General features: G+C 39.4%; 1 protein-coding gene across 7 annotated transcripts in view; it reads right to left on the bottom strand.

Moving 5' to 3' along the window:
- rnf157 (ring finger protein 157) overlaps positions 1-23,695 on the bottom strand; it is an 80,964-nt gene that overhangs the window by 4,810 nt on the left and 52,459 nt on the right. For 4 of the 7 annotated variants that reach the window (XR_004566471.1, XM_034193849.1, XM_034193850.1 and 1 more), the window contains exons 14-18: positions 20,213-20,321; positions 11,959-12,173; positions 11,783-11,845; positions 11,630-11,678; positions 921-1,031 (exon numbers count right to left, since the gene is read on the bottom strand). Coding sequence is in view for 5 of the 7 variants with exons in the window: in XM_034193849.1 (XP_034049740.1) it covers positions 921-1,031; positions 11,630-11,678; positions 11,783-11,845; positions 11,959-12,173; positions 20,213-20,321 (547 nt within the window). In the remaining 2 variants the exon portion in view is untranslated. The remainder of the gene's footprint in view (positions 1-920; positions 1,032-11,629; positions 11,679-11,782; positions 11,846-11,958; positions 12,174-20,212; positions 20,322-23,695) is intronic. The other 3 variants (XR_004566472.1, XM_034193851.1, XM_034193853.1) reach the window with 1 other exon arrangement.

The following is a 23,695-nucleotide window of genomic DNA, read 5'->3' as shown; positions in this document are numbered from 1 at the left end:
ACAGGATTTCAAGGAAAGACAGCATAGGATGCAAAGGATGATGGGGAAAAGAAGAGAAACAGAGATAACAGAACACTTTTACAACAACCGAAAAAACACAACATCCACCATATAGGAAGAGAATGATGATGAAAGGGCTGTGGAAATGGGCACCGCTCAGCACTTGAGGGACTATGAGAATGATGCCAAAGCTAAAAGGCTCCCAAGGAGCTTTGAATCAAAAAGAACACCTAATTGTATTGATGAGGAAAAGCAGATATTCATCAGCTTTGGCTCTCCTCACAGTAACCCATAAAGCGAAAGAGGACATGAGGAAGAGAGGTGATATCATGGCGGGGCTTTAAGAATGAGGTGCAGATGTTTGGCAAAGCGGCTTGGAGCTGGCAGACGCTAAACATGAACTTGAAACACTGGGATGGACCAAACTCATTCTCTCTCACGCGTTACATTAAATACAGCATGCAAAAGAAGCACTGCCGTAGAAAATACTGTGGCGCGCACATGATCATACGCACTGGCACACAATCACACACGCACGGCGGGAGAGGATGCACAGCTAATGAAGCAATGAAGCATCACGACACCAGCGTAGAGAAGAAGGAAGGCTCTGGTCCTTCGTACACCTCTTCTCTGCTCAGCTGTCGGACACCAGCTGGTCCTTGCAAAGCATAAATCTGCTCAAATTACAAAACATCACCACGTTGGCTTGTTTGCATCCGGCTTCAATTACTGTGTTAGCTTAGCCAGCTAATGTGTCAGTAACTCTTATCACTGACAACTGATCTTCTATCTCAAATGCCTCATGCACTCTGCTTGATACTAGCCCCGCCCAACTTTCAGTCCAGGCCTAGTCCCAGTCCTAAACATTCACGCCCAGTCCTCAGCTCTCATTGGTCCATGTTTGATAGGTTGCCACTCACCGGCGAATCGGCTGTCGGGAGCCTGCTCATTATCCAAGCCCAAAGAGGGCGTGTCACAGAGGGCGACGCCCTGATTGTTATTGGCCAACTCTGGACACCTGCTCCGCCCACCTGCAAGCGAGGTCAAAGGTCAAACAAGAGCAGCCAGGCACAGCGGGGAGGAGTGGGACAGGCATGTGAGAGTGTCAGAGGTGGAGGGGTTAGGTCGGCCATGCTGGAACGCCAATAATCAAACCATTGTCACTTTACCACAAGATTTATAGGAAGGCATGACAAGTTTTGGGCTTCAAATTGGGCTGTTTGCTTACAATAAGTGGAAGAAAAAATATTTTCCCTGTAAACTCCATCACTGATCCTCCTTTAGCCTTAAATATGAAGATAATATTATAATCAATCTATTATTTTTCACAATTGCTTAGTTTACTTTCTTAGTTCAAAAAAAAAAAAAAAAAAAAATCCATAGCTCATACATTCGTTTTCTATACCTGCTCATTCCAAATAAGGGTCGGGGGGGTGTTGAGCCTATCGCAGGGGTCAGCGAGAGGCGAGATACACCCTGGACAGGCCGCCAATCCGCCACAGGGCACCCCAAGATCAATGATCCCAAAACTGTTGACTGTGGTGTCCTAGTGGGCTATGAGGGTACTGCAAATAGTCACTGATTGGACATTAAAATTTTACTTTAAATTTTAGAATAAAGTTTATAATTATCTAAGGGTGTGAGTAATAATTATTTGATTGATGATTGAGCATTGTATAAGGGTAGGAATAGAGAAGCACGCGGCTTCTTACCTCTCATTTTGGACAGAAAATGAAATGTTAATTTATTTAGCTGAATATTTACTCATTTTTCCAATTATGTCTTTATTTCCCCCTAAAAACCTATATTCAAGATTATATATTTGATTTTTTCTACATATTAATTTTTTTTTAAATGTCTGAAATAGACTACCCTATTTTCTGCAGTGTAAGTTGCACCAAAATGTAAGTCGCACCTTTTTTTCTGCATTATCAGCAATTTGGGATTTTTGTGTACTGTCGTCGTGTACTTTTTATTACTGCCATTTATTCTTTTATTATTACAGTTTATTTTGTTTGGTGCTTTGATTCCAGGGAAAGTCTTACATAAATAGTCATTCTAATTATCTATATTATAATTGCCAAGTGGCCTCTGTGTGCGTGTGTATGGCTTCGATCACACAAAAAACAGAGAGAGCTGACATTTGCCGTTTAGTATGCTTAATGTATTTTAGGTCAAAGATGAATGCGGCAAACACAGAAAGTTGCTATGACAAATATTTTTTTGAGAAATTAGCAATTTTAGCTAACCAATAAACAATGGATGTTGTGCTGCAATGCACCATGGGAGTTCTGGGTTTTGAGGTTTTAAATGTTATTGTGGTTTATGTGAGTTTAACAGTGTTGTTAGTGTTACTGATTTATTGTGTTTTTGTAGATCAATTCGTTTAGTCACTTTAGTCAAGTCTTATGTTGCTGTTATTATGAGTGATTTTAGTGTCGTGTTGGTACCATAAGTCAAAAGTGTAGTGCTTTCAATGTCTGCCACAGCTTGTTTGTCAAATTAAAAGCACCAGCTTACAACAGATTGCAGAACACACAGGGGTGTGTGTGTGTGTGTGTGAATTTGATCACGCAAAAATTGTGGAGAGCTGATATTTGCCGTTTGGTATGCTTACGTATTTTTGGGTCAAGGATGAAGGTGCCAAAACTGATAATATTGTTACAGAAGGTGCATATAGTAGCTAACACTGAACAATGGACATGTTTACATTCTGGACTTACATACCATTCCAGCAGGGGGGTGGTAAATCATATATATATTAAAAGCGTAAGTGCATGATTTTATGTAGTAAGTTCAGTGTAAATACATAACTGTAAATACATTAAAAATAGTTGGATAACACAAAGTGAAAACACTTACAACCCCAATTCTAATGAAGTTGGGACATTGTGTAAAATGTAAATAAAAACAGAATACAATGATTTGCAACTCCTCTTCAACCTATATTCAATTGAATACACCACAAAGACAAGATATTTAATTTTCAAACTGATAAACTTTGTTTTGTGCAAATATTTGCTCATTTTGAAATGGATGCCTGCAACACATTTCAAAAAAGCTGGGACAGTGGTATGTTTACCACTGTGTTACATCACCTTTCCTTCTAACAACACTCAAAAAGCATTTGGGAACTGAGGACACTAATTACTGAAGCTTTGTAGGTGGAATTCTTTCCCATTCTTGCTTGATGTACGACTTCAGTTGTTCAACAGTCCAGGGTCTCCTTTGTTGTATTTTGCGCTTCATAATGCGCTACACATTTTCAATGGGGGACAGGTCTGGACTGCAGGCAGGCCAGTCTAGTACCCACCCTCTTTTACTACGAAGCCACGCTGTTGTAACACATGCAGAATGTGGCTTGGCATTGTCTTGCTGAAAGAAGTAGGAATGTCCCTGAAAAAGACGTTGCTTGGATGGCAGCATGTGTTGCTCCAAAGCCTGGATGTACCTTTTAGAATTGTTGGTGCCATTGCCCATACCATTGGCACTAACACACCCCCATACCATCACAGATGTTGGCTTTTGAACTTTGCACTGGTAACAATCTGGATGGACTTTTTCCTCTTTTGTCCAGAGGACACAATGTCTATGATTTCCAAAAACCATTTGAAATGTGGACTCATCAGACCACAGTACACTTTTCCACTTTGTGTCTGTCCAATTCAAATGAGCTCGGGCCCAGAGAAGGCAGCGCCATTTCTGGATGTTGTTGATGTATGGCTTTCACTTTGCATGATAGAGATTTAACTTGCACTTGTAGCGACGAACTGTGTTAACTGATAATGGTTTTCTGAAGTGTTCCTGAGCCCACACAGTAAGATCCTTTACACAATGATGTTGGTTTTTAATGCAGTGCCGCCTGAGGGATCAATGTTGGTTGGCATTCAATGTTGGTTTTTGGCCTTGCCGCTTATGTGTAGACAGTTCTCCAGATTCTCTGAATATTCTGATTATATTATGGACTGTAGATGATGGAATCCTTAAATTCCTTGCAATTGAACGCTGAGAAACATTGTTCTTAAACTGTTGGACTATTTTTTCATGCAGTTGTTCACAAAGTGATGATCCTCGCCCCATCTTTGCTTGTGAACGGCTGAGCCTTTTGGGGATGCTCCTTTTCTACCCAATCATGACACTCACCTGTTTCCAATTAACCTGTTCACCTCTGGAATGTTCCAAGCAGGTGTTCTTTGAGCATTCATCAACTTTTCCAGTCTTTAGTTGCCCCGTCCCAGCTTTTTTGAAATGTGTTGCAGGCATCCATTTCAAAATGAGCAAATATTTGCACAAACAAAATAAAGTTTATCAGTTTGAACATTAATTATTTTGTCTTTGTGGTATATTCCATTGAATATAGGTTGAAGAGGATTTGCAAATCATAGTATTCTGTTTTTATTTACATTTTACACAACGTCCCAACTTCATTGGAATTGGGGTTGTATTTCCATTGTGGTCTATTTAAAAATCAAATGACAAAATAGAAGTAGAACTAAAATAATAATAATGATGACAAAAACATAGTGTGTATATTAGGGTTATGACAAATCTCAAATTTATTAGCCTGGGGTTATAAATGATGAACTTTTACCTAAAACTCACAAAAATGACTTTGGTTTTGCCAGACCTTGAAAAAACCTCCCGCACCCAAGACAGTTTCATATTTCACATTAAAACACCTAGCAGCTCTAACACTCTATTATAAGATATCACTTTTACATACAATACACATGAGGAATACATGAAAATGAGTACATATAGAATTTGTAGTGTTTTTAATAGTGTTTCAGATTTGTGTATTAGTGTTAATAAATTTGCTGTTATATTTGTCTGTTTTGCAAGGAGAACGAACCATCAACTTTACAGCTCTCTCACCTACTATGCTGGAGAGAGGCACATCAGCGTCACACTCACCACTGCTTCCTTCCTCACTATCACTGGATTCAGAGATAACTGTTTGGCTTGTCGAGGGTTCTGATGTGTGTTTGGCCCTTTTTGATGGATGGATTGTTGACATATGAGCCACTTTCACAGTTGTATATCCAACCCTGCCTCCTGATTGAATTTGTCTTTTGTACAGTTCTTTGTCCTCACTACAAAGCCAATTTCCATTTGTTTTTGTAATATCGAACAGATGAGCAAGATTTTCTTCAAATTCTGCATTTGGTCACTTTCTGTGTTTTTCAAAAGATGTGATAAGGTTGTCAACCTTTGCAGACACTTGTTGTTTGGAAAGAACAGGAAAATTCAGCTTCTCCCAAAGCTCAACAATTCCTCAGATATTTTTTCTGAGTCGGTCATGTCGTCCTTTCAATTCATCAGAAATTCCCAAAAATCTTGTAACGATATCTCTGTTGGAAGGCATTTTACATAATGGTTCACTCATATCCTGTTTTACCTCTGGTATACAAGGACGGCGCTTTGTGCTTGATTTCAAAATTTGTGCCCATTTTTCCCCAGCTACTTCCACTGCTGATTTTGACATTTTACTTTGCAAGCACATATTTCCAAAAAGAAGAACTCAACAGCAGATCCTCCAAAGCAATACTGCAAAGAAAGCAAAACTATATGAATGATGTGATGTGAACAACTATACACTGGTGTAAATGCTATGAACTACAAAAGCAAAACACTGCAATAGATCAGCTCATCACATTATTTATACATTTTATTTTATCTATCAATTTTATCTAGTTTACCTTTACTTTTATTTTAATTATTGTTTATTAATATATTTTAGCAATATTTATTTGTATATATTTTCTTATTTCTTGATACTTGTTAATTCTCTTCTTGTTACGTTATTTTTAAATAGTATTGTGTAAACTCATGTATTTTTAAAAGTGATGTGGTGCTAGGTGCGGGAGGTTTTTTCATGATCCAATGAAATAAACTTCAAAAATGATCTATGGGTAAAATTTCATCAAATGCAACATCAGGAGAATGAAAGTTTTGAAAAAGGTTTTGTAGTCATAACCCTAGTGTATATGATAACAAGAACCTAAACAATTTATAAATACATTAAGACAGTAAATTAACATTAAAAATTACATCATTAACAGGAAATAAAAGGTATAAGTTCTTCCAAAAGCTGTTGAGGTCTAAGGTTCTAAAAACATTCTGGACTCACACTATTCCAACTCATTATAGAAACTTTGCACAATTTCTTACCACCTTTGAAAAATGTCACCGACCTATTTTATAAACAATCTACAGCCTGTGGATCCCCACAGGCAGCATGCTAGTTATTATTAATAAACAATGTGTAATTTTTAAGCATGTAAGTCACACTGCAGTGTGAGCCGCAGGACCTGCCAAAGTAGTTAAAAACAACAACAAAACTGACTTATACTCTGGAAAATACAGTAAGTCAAATCTGATTAAAAAAAAAAAAAAAAAAAAAAAAAATCAAACCTAAAAAAAATCTTGGTGGCTTGTTTGTCACATGGATTACTCTAAAATATACTGATTTTCACAAAAATGTAGTGAAGAGTTGGTTGCATGTGGCAAGAAAGAACCCTCAAATTTTTGTGTTGAGCTGGTGATTGAGTCTTCCCACAGTTTAGTCAAAATGTAGAGATGGGGCTTTTAAAATGCATTTTCAACAGTTTCTTGAATATGCTTGATGGGTGTGCACCTTGTCTAATGTATTCCCTGTGCTGGGTGTCACGCTAGTTAAAATATATATAAATAAAATCAGCAACTCAAAAAAATAATACACATATGAGATGTGCTTATTTTGCACAAATGCAATATAATCAGGATCCTAACAGAGATTCAGTCTGCAAGCTGACACTTCTGCCAAGTGTGCTCTTGGCAGAAGTATGTGTTCTAATGTCTGCTGCTCTATTTTCCTTCAGTTTTTCAGACTTTTTTTTTTTTTTACACAACCAAATAATACTGACATTTATAATATAGACAAATACCTGCAGCAGACATTTAAGCTTTTTGTTATTCTTGTCAAGAAAACTACCTGCTTAAATGACAATCAGCTCAGTACAGACACAGACGGAGCACAAACTGTACAGAAGCCAAATGGCACAGCTGGTGCAGAGGCACACGTGCGTACAAACATATGACGTACAGTGCATGTGCACATTCACAGTGTACAATGCATCAGGCAGCTCGGGTCCTCTGGTCTCCTAAAGAACTGAAAGGTCAGTCAGTAAATAGGTACTCATCAGTAATCATCTCACATGGGCGCAAAAAGTCAGATTCACCAAACATTCACACACGCGCGCAAGCACACACGGAAATAAAGCGCATCCAGGAGCAGTGGGGCAGATGGAGCCTGTAAATGTAGAAGCTTTGATTTCATGACGCAGTAGCTACAACTCACAATGCAGATGCAACTTTTTCAGCCAAAACATACAAGTGATAACCTTTTCGTGCACACATGCTGCAGATGCACAAATATCTATACTGTACATGACACTAATATTCAAAAATGAGTACAAAGCATGCAAATACAGACATTTGCAGAAATTAAAGTCCTACAGTAAATACATTCTCTTCAAATAAATGTTAGTTTGTTAGTTAAATGTGTTGCTCCACAGAGTTCTGTTCTGGGGCCCCTGTTGTTTTCACTTCATGTGTAGTTCTGGGAATCACTGCTATGCTAATGACACACAGATTTACATGTCTGTCAATTGGGGTAGGATTTCTAATATTGCAGAATTAAAGGAGAGAATACTGCAATAATGGAAACTGACTCTGCTTGACACAAACATCTATATGCAAAATTAACACAGTTACTGGATGATTTTTGCATTCATCACAGTTAAAATCCACTGAAAATGGAAACAGCCTTATGAACACTAACACAGCAACTATTAACATTTTACTCTAATTTTTACTCATTTTTATAGTATCAAGTTTAATATATAATAGACTATTCTTCTATTTTTATCTTTTGTCATATTTTAAACAGTTTTTTTAAACATTAAAACATCTGTGTGTTTTTAAACATCTTTGACACAGCTAACACATTTTAACATAAATAACAAGGGATGGGTACTGATAAGATTTTATCGATATTGATGCCATTATCAATTCTGCTTATTGATCCCATTCCTTATCGATTCCTTTATCAATACCTCCTGTGAATTTTCTGTGTACTAACAGTAGGCTTTACAGGTTTTCTACGTCAATAACATTTTATTGAGTCTTAAAGTAAATAAATATGAAATTGGTCACTGGATCCTTGATCTCTGGACATAAATAAAAGTAAACAAATCTGTACTTTTTTCTCAAAAGCATTTCCTTTCAGACATTAATAGCACAAATCTAACTCCATACCTCTGACCTGAGCTCTTACAGCCAGCTGCGCTGCAAGTCAACATCAATGTAATTCATAAAGAACACAGGACTTCTCATTTTGGGAGGAAAAAAATGTTTTAGTCTGTTGCCTGTGTTACAACATTTGGAATTTTATTTAAACAGCGATTCGGTTTGACGTTATCAATTCCGACCAGACCCTGAATTAGCAGAGAGTGGCGCAGTGTTTGGAGCTGTGCTAACAGAACGGAGGACGATTCTCGTTTCTTACCTGCAACAAGACAAGAGTCCCAGTTAGTGACTTTAATCTGCACAAAAGTGACTCAATTGACATTTTTAAATAGCTTTGAGAGGAGTTAAGAAGCGGACTTGATGCTTCTTAACCCCTCAGGCATCGAAGCAATGAACCAATGAAGCAGCGGATCGGAGCACTGCTTTATTGTTTCGGGCTTCAAAGTGGAGCCGTTACAGAAGCGGTTGATTACAGACCCGCTGCAGGGTCTGTAATCAACGTAAAGAAATGATCATTTTCCCAATAAAACACTCTCAAAAACAATAGCTGCTCTGAAGGACTGATAAGGGAATCATTAAGCAAAAAGGCTATTGATGTCGGTGGATCAAATAATTTCTTAACGATTCTTGAAAAGAACCGGTTCGTGATACCCAACCCTCGCGCCCCCCCAGGGGAAGGTGCGCCTCAGTTTGAAACTGAATGAATTACTATAGATGACATGTACCAATTTTATTCATAAGTTTCTTCAATGGAAAACAAAAACTTGTTTGAACACATTGTCATATCAGATACGGTCACATCTGAATAAATATGGTCATATCACGATCAAAAGCTTTCTAAAAATCTGTCACAGAAATGAATATGAGAATACTCTAATTAACAAGTTGGAAAATAATTTCCCATACCAAAAAAAAAAAAAAACAAAAGCCTATGGGTGTGGCGTGTGTGTGTATATGTGTGTGTTTGGGGGTGGTTTGTGAGTGGGGTTGTGTGTGAGGCAGGGCTACAGTATGAGTGTGTGAGGGGGTTTGTGTTTGGGGGTGGGGGTGGCTGTGGTTACTATTGCTAGACAACAGGTCAGTGTATGTGTGTGTGGGTGGTTGCTGCAAACATACTCTACCATCATTACAGTATGTGTCTTATACTACAGTACTACCAATTAATCTGACCTCTATTATTCCATTTTGTGTTCTCTCTCTCACCCCCCCTCTCTTTTCTGTAACGTCTGTGCCTCTTGATAGTCAACTCAAAGCATCTTTTTCTTCCTCTACTCCTCTTCCCTGTTATCTTTCCAGTCAATGCCAAATTTTCCAAACCATTCTTTCGAAGCACATGTCCCCAAAAAGCTCTTCTTCTTATCTCGCAAATCAGCTTTCTGTTCACTGTAGCAATTTCTAACACATCTCACTTTATCTGTTCACAAAATCCTCATCATTTCCCCTCACCAGCCATATTCTGCAGCTCTCCATGTGCTTTCTCATGTCTCTTGTTCCTGACCGAGCTTCAGTTCCTGTACATTAACACAACATATATGTAATTTTGTATCCTGTATAAGGTGCCAGTTCATAGGATGTTGTCCAGCATTGAGGATGCAAAATTTACAAGTGTGATCCTTCTCTTGAGCTCTTTCACAAATCTAGCATCTTCTGTGATGGTGCACTTGCAGATTATAAAACTATTGCTATAATGTTGTGAATTTTCTTCTTCTTTCAGCTGCTCTCATTCTCCAGAGTGGATCCTTTACATATCCACATTTTAATATATATACACTTCCTGATGTCAACTCAAGATGTACAAGAGTTGAGATTTCTATGTGTGTGAATTGATGGTGGGAGGACATGGGAGTACTTGGAGGAAACCCTTGCAGACACGGGGAGAACATGCAGGCGCCACGCAGAAAGGAAGTGGGTATTGGCGGGCTTGAATCCATGACCTCCTTGCATCACCGTGCTGCCTTTTGTCACATTATAATACCACGAATAAGAATTTATTTGTAATATCAACACAATAACATCAAAGGTCCCTAATTTCTTCAAAGCCTTCTAAATTAAAACTGGATTATTTTGTTCACAACTATAAGTTGTGCTTGTCAAGACAAACTGCTGCCCTTCCATCTGTCTGTATGGCAAATCCTTCCACGCATTAAAACTCAAGAACAGTAGAACTCTCAAAATCAACATTTTTTATAAATTAATTACACTGGTCAACATGATTTTTTTGCATGGAGTTTTTTTCCAGTGAATCTTGGGTAATTTGGGGGCACTGAATCCAGATCTGGTGTTAGTTTTTGCCAATCACATCACATCTTTGAGATATGAAAACATGTTTCTCGTATCAAGCATTGAAGCAAAAGCTGCAGTCTCACACACCTCTTCAGTGCCTTTCGCGAATCTGGTTTAAAAACTATACTTTTGAAGCTGCTTTGGTGCACAATTAGTGGTGTCAGTCCTGTGAGTGAATGAACACCTTTTGTGTAATCATCAATACGGAACATGCAGATTGCAAAAAAATATGAAGTGATTGAGGAAATCTGAGTTCAGATTCAGCACCCCAAAATTACCTTAAATCAGTTCTCCAAGTCCATACAAGAAAATGTATTTATTTTGTTGACCAGTGTAATGGAAGGTCAAAGCTTAGCCTGCAAAAAAACATGCATTTCTGACATTTAAAAATGCCCTTTTTTTTTTAAACTGAATTTTGAGTTTCAATTAAGAACTATAACGGAAGCCCTGAAATGCTCACATTGCCCGCTAAGTGGTGACAAAAGCTGCTCAAATGCGTGACAAGGCCTCGACTGTTTCTTCATTTGAGAAGTTAACTTTTTGGTAAAAATAAGACGGGCTGACAGCTAAAAATCTACTTACAGTTGTGTCCCTTGCCCTTATGGGCAATATACTTGTTGACTATACAGTCAATGATATGTGTTCAAACTTGATTGTGAGAATGTCCTTCCCCATTGGCATACAAGCCAGTAAAGTGATGAAAAAAACAGGCCGCACTGGGACACTGTAATCAGTTTGAGAGCCCAAATGTGATGATTATGGTGATGTATGATTGGTATCATTCTAACATGTGGCACTTTAGTCAAGGTTTATAATGTATTTCAGTTTTCCTATTTATCCTCACTATTTTTGGGCCTTTTACCCCATCTACAGGACATAATCTGTAATTTATCTGACATGGAAATTAATTGCACATTAATGATTAAGATTTCCTTCCAACAGCAATATTTGAAGAGTAACAACTGAGGTCGTGCTTCTTTTCACATGGCCCAACAGCAACACATGCAAAGGGAGGTGATGGTTGGGGTGAGAGGTAGGAGACGGTAACCATAGTTACCTTTCCCATTAGAAGGGGAGGAGCAGTCCTCTTCAGTGACGTCATTTCCCTGGTGGACAAAAGGTGACACTGATTGAATGAAGCTCAATAAAACCTAATTACAGTGAGCGCTAATCGCACAGGACCAGTTGTATGTTTGCATTCTCCAGTCACCTCTGAGTCCTGCTCTTCTACAGCCATAGAGTAGTTTTTTTCCTGGTGTTGCTGGGAAAATTCCTGAATGAAAGACAAAAAAAAGGAGGGACAAAGTGAGGCAGTGCAGTTAGGAGAAGACAAATTAATATTGCACATCAGGACTCCACCACCTTTTTAAACTAGATTTTTCTCACCCCGTCTTGCTGGGAAGGTTCTCGGCTCTCCATGTGGACATCCCGACTCTCATCTCCATCTGCGTCTCCCCCCTCGTCACCTGCGGGCCTGCCTTCGGACCCAGCCAGGTAGGACCCTGACATGGAGGACATGGTGTCAGTACTGCTGTGGGAGTGCTGCGAGTGGGACGAGGCCATGGACATCACTGACTGGGCCAGGCTGCTGCTCACTGGTTCTGACGGACACACGGAGACACACATCACCCGTCAGCCTGGTGACAGAGGTGCCAGTTATGCCGGAACAAAAAAATGAATTATCCCTAATCACACAAAATCATCAACAGCATGAATCTAAAAGAGATTAATATGAACAATAACCCACAGGGTGCCAAGCACAATGTTTTACTGTTGTGATATTTGAAACAGATCAAAAAAATAAGTTTTATGGGCATGTCTCAAAATTAATAATGCATTTACCCATCGGCCCAGCTGTTTTCTGAGGCTGTTTTCTGAAGCAGATAATGATTCTAATAACAAAAACTGTTGTACTTTAAACCAGATATACACTTACCGGCCACTTTATTCGGTGCACCTTACTAATACTGATTTGGACTCCCTTTTGCCTTAAGAACTGCCTTAATTCTTCGCGGTGTAGATTGTCACAAATGTTGGTCCATATTACCATGATGGCGTCATGCAGTCGTCCATTCAACCAGTCTACCCTTTCCCCTCCAGTGTTGTATAGTATGACAGTGGTGGGCACAGTTCCGATAATCCGATAACAGATAATTATCGAAGATAATGTTTTCATTATTGGATTATCTTTTTAGATAACTTTAAAAACCATTATCGGACCAATTATCTTCCAGTTAATTTTTGTCCGATAACTTTTAGACTGATAAAGCTGAACAGCGACAAGCATTTTTAAAATTTAAAATTAGTTCAGCACCTACCTGTTAAAAGTTTTGTAACAGATGTACAGTTTTACCCTCTGCAAACAGAAGAGCGCTGCTTCTATGAAAAACGTCTCTATCCTCTGCAGACAAAGGAGAACTAGTCACCAAAAAAAAAAAAAAAAATCATTTCCTTTAACACCATACCCAGCAGTGCATTATGGGTAGGATTATATAATCTCAGTATGTTCACGACAGGACAAATGCATTTCAGACACTCTGTTCAGGCTCCACGGACAACAGCATTAAACTCTAGTGCCTAAAACTCTCGTGAATATATTCTCTGGGTTTATAGACGTTATTGTATTTGCGGTTGTTAAATTCCACGCATTTTAAATGTAGCAGACACGGATTATCTGGAATTTTGTTTTGGCAAGTTTTCAAGGCCTCTACTGCCATCTACTGGCCAGTAGTGTTCATGGCAGTATTCGCCCTAAGTACTAAACGTCTGGGCACCAGTAGATGGCAGTGTTCTATTTATTTTGACCCCGATTATATCAGATGATTGTCAAATCAACTTTTTGGCTTTGCAAATGGCTTTTTTTTTTTTTTTACAAACAAAACAAAACAGCAAAAAAAAAAAAAAAAACATTACAAGACAGCTCTGCAGTGTTTGCACATGCACAATGCGAGCAGTTGGATGCTTGTAGCTTTTCAGCAGCAGGATATAGAATAATATCAAACAGGTTTGATTTTCATTCGACCATACGATCTGCGATCAGGAGGTGGTCGTCAGATGTTAAACGCAGCTTGTTACTCCATGTACACTACACAATGCAGGACGCGTGATTAACCTGAAACTCGGTCCAAAAAAAATTCTCGCACAAATGAAAAATCATCTGAAAAAGGGCCAAAACTCGCACAGTGTAAAGCCAACATTTATGTAGACAGTATTGAGTGCACGTTTTACAACATTATCAAACGTGCGCACGGCACAATATAATAAATTGAGCGCACATTCTCTCCACATGCAAAACATTTTGCGATGACACTTCCAGGGCTCCATAAAAATGCCTGTTTTTACAAATAAAAAGTGGAATATTTTACAAAAGCACATTTATCTATAAACACATGACACACATTACATTAATGTGTTGGTTTACATAATGACTGACTGAACCAATCAGTGTTTAGCAGAGGCACTTATATCCAGAATCCTTTGCGATCTGTCTGTGTTTGTTGCAAAACCTCAGAATTAGTGCATTATTCAACATTAAAAGATATATGTTATATTTTACCTTTGTACAAATGACAGAATTGACATTAATGGAGTTATTCTATCGGTATTAATGTTATTTTTAAATCAAAAAATTTAATTTATAAATTTATTTTATAAAAATGTATTTTATAAATTTAATTTATAAATCTGGGCTTTATGGCTGCTCTTAGGGTGCCTCTGTGCTGGAAGCTGTGTAAACGAGCTTCTAGCAGGGGCAGGATGTTCAAAGACAAAAGTGTGGCCTCACTGTTTGGGTCTGTCACTTCTAATTCTAGTAGAAGCCATTGTGCCGTTAAAAACTCATTCAGTTCAGTTTATTAGTAGCTGCAAATGTACCAGACACTATTGGAATTTATCGGTTATCTGTAACTTCCGATACATTTTTGGGTGGTTTATCATTTTATCTTTATCAAAGATAAAGATATCTTCTCTTGTTCAGACAATTCTCTGTAAACCCTAGAGATGGCTGTGTGTGAAAATCCCTCTAGATCAGCAGTTTCTGAAATACCCAGACCAGCCTGTCTGGCACAAACAATCATGTCACGTGCAAAGTCACTTAAATCTCCTTTCTTGCCCATTCGGATACTTGGTTCGAACTTCAGCAAGTCATCTTTATCATGTCAAGACACCTAAATGTACTGAGTTGCTGCCATGTGATTGGATGATTAGCTATTTTCTTAACAAGCAATTGAACAGGTGTACCTAATAAAAGTGGACAGTGAGTGAATATGAATTTAGAGGAGCACATAGAGTGCATAACTCTCCAAACAAACAACAATATTAACCCAACTTATACTCAAAACCGTTAGCCAGTGTGGCTAATTGATGGCTATTACAATTAGCCACATGGGAAATTGATTAGCCACACCATGATTCAAAAGAAAAGATGCAAATATGCACAAGTGCAAATTCAAAACAACATTCAAGTCAGCTCCTATACTTGAACATAAGCCACTATTAAATAAAAAATAATTATACAGCATTACAGCTTAGAAATGTCTATTCCGAATTCAGTTCACTCTATAATGATCTCTATTCTCTAAAGCAGTGATTTTCAACCTTTTTTGAGCCGCGGCACCCTTTTTATATTTACAAAATCCTGCGGCACACCACTGTCATGTCACGCACCACTAACTCGACTGTCTCTACATGGTGCGATAGCAACACGTGCGGTACAGATATAACGTAACATAGTATACTATAGTCATGGAGCTGTATATAAGAACTAGAGAGCGCAGTCCCAATGCTGCACACTAAACGAAAACGTCCCTTCATGGACAGCGACATGACGTCTCCTAACCGGGCAAAATATTGACAAAGTACCCGGATGTTAATGCATTTTCAATGGAGATTCGCGACTGAACACACTCAGAAAAATGCTCGCAAAATACGTGTTAAAATGCCATTTTGTCCTGGATATCGAGCCAGTAAAATTAAATTACATTAAATTATGTCAGGAAAGTATTAAACTTACTCTGACACACACACACATTCACAAATATTAGTGTTGAAAGTTACACGGATCTGCGCTGATAAGCTGCGCTGCTCGGCTGAGCTGCAGCTGCTGTTCAACGCAGCGCGGCTCCTAAAACCATTACAATATATTTATATATATTATATTTTTACATAATTATCCTTTATTGACCGAGTTTCATTCATGAAGTCAGCGGTGTGTGTGCACATCTCTGTGTGTGTGGCAGCACAGCGCGGGTCATTAATCTCATTATTTTAAGGTGCAAAAAAACAAACAACAAAAAAAAAAAACTCCCCAGTCTTGTCGAACAATTTTTAGTCACAAACGACAAGAATTTTAACTAGACATTGATCTAGCAGTGAAAAAATATCAACTAGACATAAGTGAAATTAATGATCCGTGTCATCGGGCGACACAGGTACGGCAGGAGACATACAGCTGTTTATCATCCAAATATCACAGACAAAGTGACAACAATAACTAAAACCACTTACTTATGGAAGGAAATATTGTCTCCCTTGTTCCTCCGTTTGTGACTTTGCCAACATGCGCAGCATTCCGGCATATTCCACCTGTTTCTTGACGAGACTAAGTGAACTTCTATGCACGCAAATCACTAACTTGCCCGGAATTAAAATGGCGATCACTCCTCCTTGTCGGCACACGGCTCAGCGCTACTGCGCGCTTTGCTGCCATCTACTGGAATAAAAGAGCATTACACCATCTGCCACACTATTACAGCACATACACCCGATAATGGTGATATTTGATAATTGCCCACGGCACCCCTGACGATCAATCACGGCACCCTAGGGTGCGGCGGCACCCCGGTTGAGAATCACTGCTCTAAAGGCTCCTCTGTTGCTCCTTAATACAGTATGGCAGTATTTTATCATTTAGTACTGTGTGTTATTTGCGTTCATGTTATGTGGCTTCCCCAAAACATTTTGGTGGACAGTAATGTGATGATCCTACGTAGGTGACTTTGGGGAGCTGGTCTTCAGCCCAGGCAAACCTGTACTTTAATCCACCACTGATTCTAGTTACTGATTGGGATCCAGTCGTTTCTACACTTTATCCAATTTACAGGCAAACTCAACTGCCTACGTCATGCATTCATTCGCCATATGCCACTTGGCAAGGGCGAGTTTGATGCCTGCCCCTGTGGAGGTTTACAACATTTACATAGCTTTTTATTTAAAAGAAACAGAATAAAATTGGAGCAAGCTTTGTCATTTCTGATTTTTGACAAACATTGTACAGCCAGATGGTGTTCCAAATGCTAATCCGGATTTGGGACTGGCACCACATTTTGCTGATTTGTTCCCTGGTGACTGAAATCCATTGCATGCATATACAGACTTTCTCTGAACGCTCAAATCAGAATTTTCAGAGTTGAATTATTGGTTGAAATAAAAGGATTAATAAATGGAATAGTTTTGACTGTGTTGAATGTTTGGTCTTCAAAGTAAAGGTCAAACAAGGTCGATGTCGACTTCAATGACACGTGCCATATGTTACCCTGTAACCAGTGATGCCGGTAACGCGTTACTCTAATCTGACCACTTTTTTTTTAGTAACGAGTAATCTAACGCGTTAATCTTTCCAAATCAGTAATCAGATTAAAGTTACTTCTCCAAGTCACTGTGTGTTACTATCATTTTTGCATTGTGGGGCGATAGCAGCATTAAACTTGGTCCGTGGGCAGGGAGTCGGGGTTTGACTGAACTGCCCACTTTAAGCGAGCTGTAAGCTTTTCTGCAGCAGTTACGACTAGGGATGGGTATCGAGAACCGGTTCCTTTCGGGTATCGTTAAGAAATGATTCGATCCACTGACATCAATAACCTTTTTACTTAACGATCCCCTTATCGGTCCTTCAGAGTGGCCGTTGTTTTTGGGGGTGTTTGTCAGGAAAATTATAATTTCTCTACATTGATTACAGACCCTGCAGCGGGTCTGTAATCAACTTTTCTGCAGCGCGGCTTTGCTTTGAACCTTGAACCCAATCGAAGCAGTGATTCGCAGATCGAAGCAGTGCTTCAATCATTGCATCGTTGATTAAATTTTCTTTCACTTTCCCCCCGCTAAAACCCTAAAGAGCATATGGCTGTGAGTATTATTTACCTTTTTTATGTTAAACCGACCTGTTATGGTTTTCTGAAACAGTTGATGTATTTTATAACTTAAAAATGGGACCGATGCTAACACGTTAGCATGTCTATGGCATTTTCAATGTTAAGTTAGCATTAAGCAGTTGCAGCTGTCAAGCGTTTGTTGTTGTAAAAGAGTCAAATGTATTACAAATTGTAATATTTTTTTAATTTATTTTTGTTTATATATTAATAATAATAGCAAGCACAACAATAATAGTAATAACTAATCTAATGATTATATACAATTTTAGAGAAAGAGACAAAAAGAACCTGAATAAAAACACAACAGAAAATATAAAACCAACTAACAATGAACATACATAAATAAATACATTCATACAGAAATAAATAAGTGTTTCCTGTGAACACCTAGTGACTCACACCTCCATTTCATCACTGTCTTATTTAAGTTTAATGACAGTTTGTTTCGGTCAAACCGTATTTTCAATGTATTAATTTCTTCAGTGATTTCCTCCAGAACTATCTGCCAAACTAGAAAACTGCTGCATCCTAGTAAGAGCAGAATACTACTGGAATGAATTTGAATAAGTTGTTTTTTTTTTTTTTTCTCACCTAAATGGATGCTGCTCTCACTCCAGTTTATCATCTGGAATAGTCCCAGATTGCATTTCAGAGCTTCTAGAATTGAAACATTTTCATGCAGGTGGTGTTGGGGGGTAATTTTGGGTTTCAGCTTTTTTGTTTTTCACCACTTTCATCCCTGAATATGTGAAATCGTGAGTCACTTTTGTGCAGATTAAAGTTGCTAACTGGGACTCCTGTCTTGTTGCGAGAAAGAAACGAGAATCGTCGTCCGTTCTGTTCACACAGCTCCAAACGCTGCGCGGCTCTCTGCCGAGTCAAGTTAGAATGAAAGAATCCAGTTGGAATTAATAACTTCAAAGTGAAACACCGTTTTGTTTATTTTTATTTATGTCCAGAGATCAAGGATGCAGTGACCAATTTCATATTTATTTACTTTAAGACTCATTGAAATACAGAGAAAACTTTTAAAGCCTACTTTTAGTACAAAATTCACAAGAGGTATCGATAAGGAATCGGTTCTATAAGCAGAATCGATAATGGCATCGATATCGATAAAATCTTAATACCCATCCCTAGTTACGACTCGTCCTCACCGCTTAAAGCACGGTGACAACAGCACACCTGACCTGAGCTTTACAAAGACATTTTTATGCTTTTCTTCTCCTTTATTTAGAATTCTGAGCTGAGCCACTCCATATCTGCTCGTTAAAAACAGCTGATCCTCCGCGATGCGTCAACAACTAACACTATTTTCCACTCAAATGCACCTAAACTCTCTTTCTGAGGACCACATGATGTGAAAATGCAATAAAACTTTCTTACCTGTAAATCTGGTCATGTTTTCTGCGTAAATAAATGTTATCCATTCTTTGTGCTCAGACGCCAAAGCAGGGGCGAATCCAGCTTGAATAGGGGCGTGGGGCAGGGATGTGCCCCCCCCCCCCCCAACACCCCTAGATTAAGGGTCCAGTTTTGAAGCCTTTTTTGTTTACTACAACTACTAATACTACTTATAATAATAATAATAATAATAATAATTTTGACAAGTAAAATGTTTAGAGAGAATTTAAATGTTAGAAAAATGTTAGAAAGAATGTAATAGTTACGTACATTTATAGACAATGCAGGTTAGAAATTGCAAGTTTTACTGTTACAGTGCTGTCAACAGTTAAATATGAGGTCAAGAAAGAGGTCTTTATTTTACTTTTTATAAAACAAGTATTTATTTTCATTGAAGTCAAAGGGTGACTATAAAGTGAGTTTTGGCAAAACAAGTATCACTGTCATGTTGAGGTGGCAGAGGGTTGTTGTCGGCAGCTGGGGAAAGTAACTAAAAAAGTAACTAGTAATCTAACTTAGTTACTTTTACAACTGAGTAATCAGTAAAGTAACTAAGATACTTTTTTAAGGAGTAATCAGTAATTGATAGTGCAAACTATTCCTTACTAAAAGCCTATTAATCCAAAGAATAATTTGCATATTTTTTTTACTGAAATTGGAGCAACTTAACTTTTAACCCCTGTACAAACTGAAATTGACCTTTGTCACCATTTTTTTTTGCTATTTTTACCCCATAACATTCCATCACAGATCATCCAAACTATATTTTTTTGGAATTGCTATGATCAGACAAACAATTTGATATAGTTTTCAATGTATTTAGAGCATTTTAAAATTTTGACCTCTGTGTAATTCTTCATTGACCCCTCGCTGGCTACAGCTACCACCCTGGGATGGCTATCATACATTTTTGTGTAGGCCATGGTACACTGAGGCTGGATTCTAAGTGTTGTTTAAATCACCTTAAGTGGTACCGAAAACCTGCTTGGCCCATGGACGAATATACAGAATGTAGTGGGTGAAATTAACAGTTCATTATAATGAAGATTCCAAGCAAACCATAAACAAACCATGTGAACTGTTTGTACCTTCAGGAGAGGTAATGGTGGACGAGAGTGGGGTTCCGGTGCAGGGTGACTGGTCGATGGCTCCAGAAGAGGAAAGAGTCAGATTTTCGCTGTCTGGAGTTACTCCGCACTGAAAAACAGCCAGAGTGATGAGGAGTGGAGTGCCTGTAGCAGCACACAATCCTACACACGTTCAGTGGCTATTAGTATATTACACACCCTTCACCTTTTAATGTTTACATTGCCGACACTTTTGTCATCATTTATCATTTACAGCAAGTGGTTATGCAGAGAGATTTGATTTAATAAATAATAATAATCATCATAATACTCTCTCTCTAATCTCAAACTGACAAGTCTCTGCAGCGGTGATAGTGGCTTTTCCTAACTGGTTTCCTTTGAGTTTGTTTCATTTTTGATAGCCAGCGGTAATGTGACAAACACAGCAGTATGTAAATGAGGATTATGTGCGTTTTAAAGACTAAGCGCAAAATTCAATTAAATCAGCCACAGATAGCTATGTGCCTTGTGTTTCTTTACACACAAACTCTGTCACGTAACTGGGGGTGTTCACAAAAAAAAAAAACAATCCCTTAATTCAGACATTTAAGTATTCTTCCATCCATGGTATTTTCAGCAAAGTGGTGAGAATTATGCTTTGTTCTGCCAGTGTGTATATATATATATATATATATATATATATAATCTCTCTCTCTATACACACGGATTTGAATCACGTGTGATTGCATCAGCCAAGCTTGAACCTTCGTACGCATGCGTGAGTTTTTTCATGCCTGTTGGTTGCGTCATTCACCTGTGAGCAGGCTTTGAGTGAGCACTGGTCCACCCCTCTCGTCGTTAAGGAAATGGCGGAATGATTTGGAGCTTTGCTGCATCAATTTTTTCCTGAAACTGTGAGAGACCTCCAGGTGGACACCGTTCGGAAAACTAATATGGCTTTCAGGGATGATTTTATGGGGATTACACAGATGGAGTGCTCCAGCTGGTTTAAAGACCGCCCACAGCGCCTGAGAGCGCGCCGCGCTCCGAGCGCCAATCGACAGGCTGACACCCCGCTGAAACAACCAGATCATTTCCAACGTGAAGGCTTTGTTGATCCGGGACGTCGTCTGACTTTCACAAAAAGGCAGAAGGCGTGGACATCAGCACTTTTTTGGCACATTCCACTGTTACAGGAGTTTTTTTTTCATGGAAAAAGAAGCGGATGAATGCGCCACCGTGCCGCTCATGGCGTGGGACAAAACCACCTCCATGTTGGTCTCTCAGGACGGCTTTCAGGTGGCTTTCAGACGGCTTCCGGTTGCTTTTCAGTCGTGTGAATATCCGAGAAATTGAGCATGAGCTGGACATGCCCCAACATGTCCTGTGAGCCTTCATCACGGTGTTGCTTTGCGCCATGCGGCTCCGCTGCGACGCGCGGGATTCCTCCGCACGTCTGTCTCAATGTGCCGATAAAGTGCTGATGTCCACGTCTTCCGCAATTCCTGTGCTAGTCAGACGACATACCGGATCAAGACAGCATCCAGTTTAGAAATGAACGGCACATTTCACTGTTACAGGAGTTTTTGTCATGGAAAGAGGAGCGGAGGAATCCCGCGCATTGCGGCGGAGCCGCATGGCGCAAAGCAATGCCATGATGAAGCTTCACAGGACATGTTGGGGCATGTCCAGCTCATGCTCAATTTCTCGGATATTCACACGACTGAAAAGCAACCGGAAGCCGTCTGAAAGCCACCTGAAAGCCGTCCTGAGAGACCAACATGGAGGTGGTTTTGTCCCGCGCCAATGAGTGGCACGGTAAAAACTCCTGTAACAGTGGAATGTGCCGAAAAAGTGCTGATGTCCACGCCTTCTGCCTTTTTGTGAAAGTCAGACGATGTCCCGGATCAACAAAGCCTTCACGTTGGAAATGATCTGGTTGTTTCAGCGGGGTGTCAGCCTGTCGATAGGCGCTCAGAGCACGCCGCGCTCTCAGACGCTGTGGGCGGTCTTTAAACCGGCTGGAGCACTGCTTAATCTGTGTAATCCCCATAAAATCGTCCCTGAAAGCCATATTAATTTTCTGAATGGTGTCCACCTGGAGGTCTCTCACAGTCTCAGGAAAAAATTGATGCAGCAAAGCTCCAAATCATTCCGCCATTTCCTTAACGATGAGAGGGGTGGACCAGTGCTCACTCAAAGCCTGCTCACAAGTGAATGACGCAACCGACAGGCGTGAAAAAACTCACGCATGCGCACGGAGGTTCAAGCTTGGCTGATACAATCACACGTGATTCAAATCCATATGGTTTTTGAAAAAAATAAAAAGGTCCGATACTTTTCTAACAGACCTCGTATATACACACAGTGAGGAAAATAAGTATTTGAACACCCTGCAGTTTTGCAACTTCTCCCACTTAGACATCATGGAGGGGTGTGAAATTTTCATCTTAGGTGCATGTCCACTGTGAGAGACATAATCTAAAAAAAAAAAAAAAAAAAAAAAAAATCTGGAAATCACAATGTATGATTTTTTTAAACAATTTATTTGTATGTTACTGCTGCAAATAAGTATTTGAATACCTATCAACCAGCAAGAATTCTGGCTCACACAGACCTGTTAATTTTTCTTTAAGAAGCCCTCTTATTCTGCACTATTTACCTGTATTAATTGCACCTGTTTGAACTCGTTACCTGTATAAAAAACAGCTGTTCACACACTCAGTCAATCACACTCCAACCTGTCCACAATAGCCAAGACCACAAAGCTGTCTAAGTACACCAGGGACAAAACTGTAGACCTGCACAAGGCTGGGATGGACTACAGGACAACAGGCAAGCAGCTTGGTAGAAGACAACAACTGTTACGATTATTTATTAGAAAGTGGAAGAAACACAAGATGACTGTCAATCTCCCTCGGTCTGGGATTCCATGAAAGATCTCACTTCTTGGGGTAAGGATGATTCTGAGAAAGCTCAGAACTACACAGGAGGACCTGGTCAATGACATGAAGAGAGCTGGGACCACAGTCACAAAGATTACATTAGTAACACATGATGCTGTCATGGTTTAAAATCCTGCAGGGCAGCAAGGTCCCCCTGCTCAAGCCAGCACATGTCCAGGCCTGTTTGAAGTTCACCAGTGACCATCTGGATGATCCAGAGGAGGCATGGGAGAAGGTCATGTGGTCAGATGAGACCAGAATAGAGATTTTTTGGAATCAACTCCACTTACCATGTTTAGAGGATGAGAACAACCCCAAGAAAACCATCCCAACCGTGAAGCATGGGGGTGGAAACATCATACTCTGGGGGTGCTCTTCTGCAAAGGGGACAGGACGACTGCACCATATTGAAGGGAGGATGGATGGGGTCATGTATTGCAAGATTTTGGCAAACAACCTCCTTCCCTTAGTAAGAGCATTGAAGATGGGTCATGGCTGGGTCTTCCAGCATGACAATGACCCCAAACACACAGCCAGGGCAACTAAGGAGGGGCTCCGT

This window comes from Thalassophryne amazonica, chromosome 18 (assembly GCF_902500255.1).
Source record: "Thalassophryne amazonica chromosome 18, fThaAma1.1, whole genome shotgun sequence".
Classification (NCBI taxonomy): domain Eukaryota; kingdom Metazoa; phylum Chordata; class Actinopteri; order Batrachoidiformes; family Batrachoididae; genus Thalassophryne; species Thalassophryne amazonica.
This window is presented reverse-complemented; position numbering and strand designations above follow the sequence as displayed.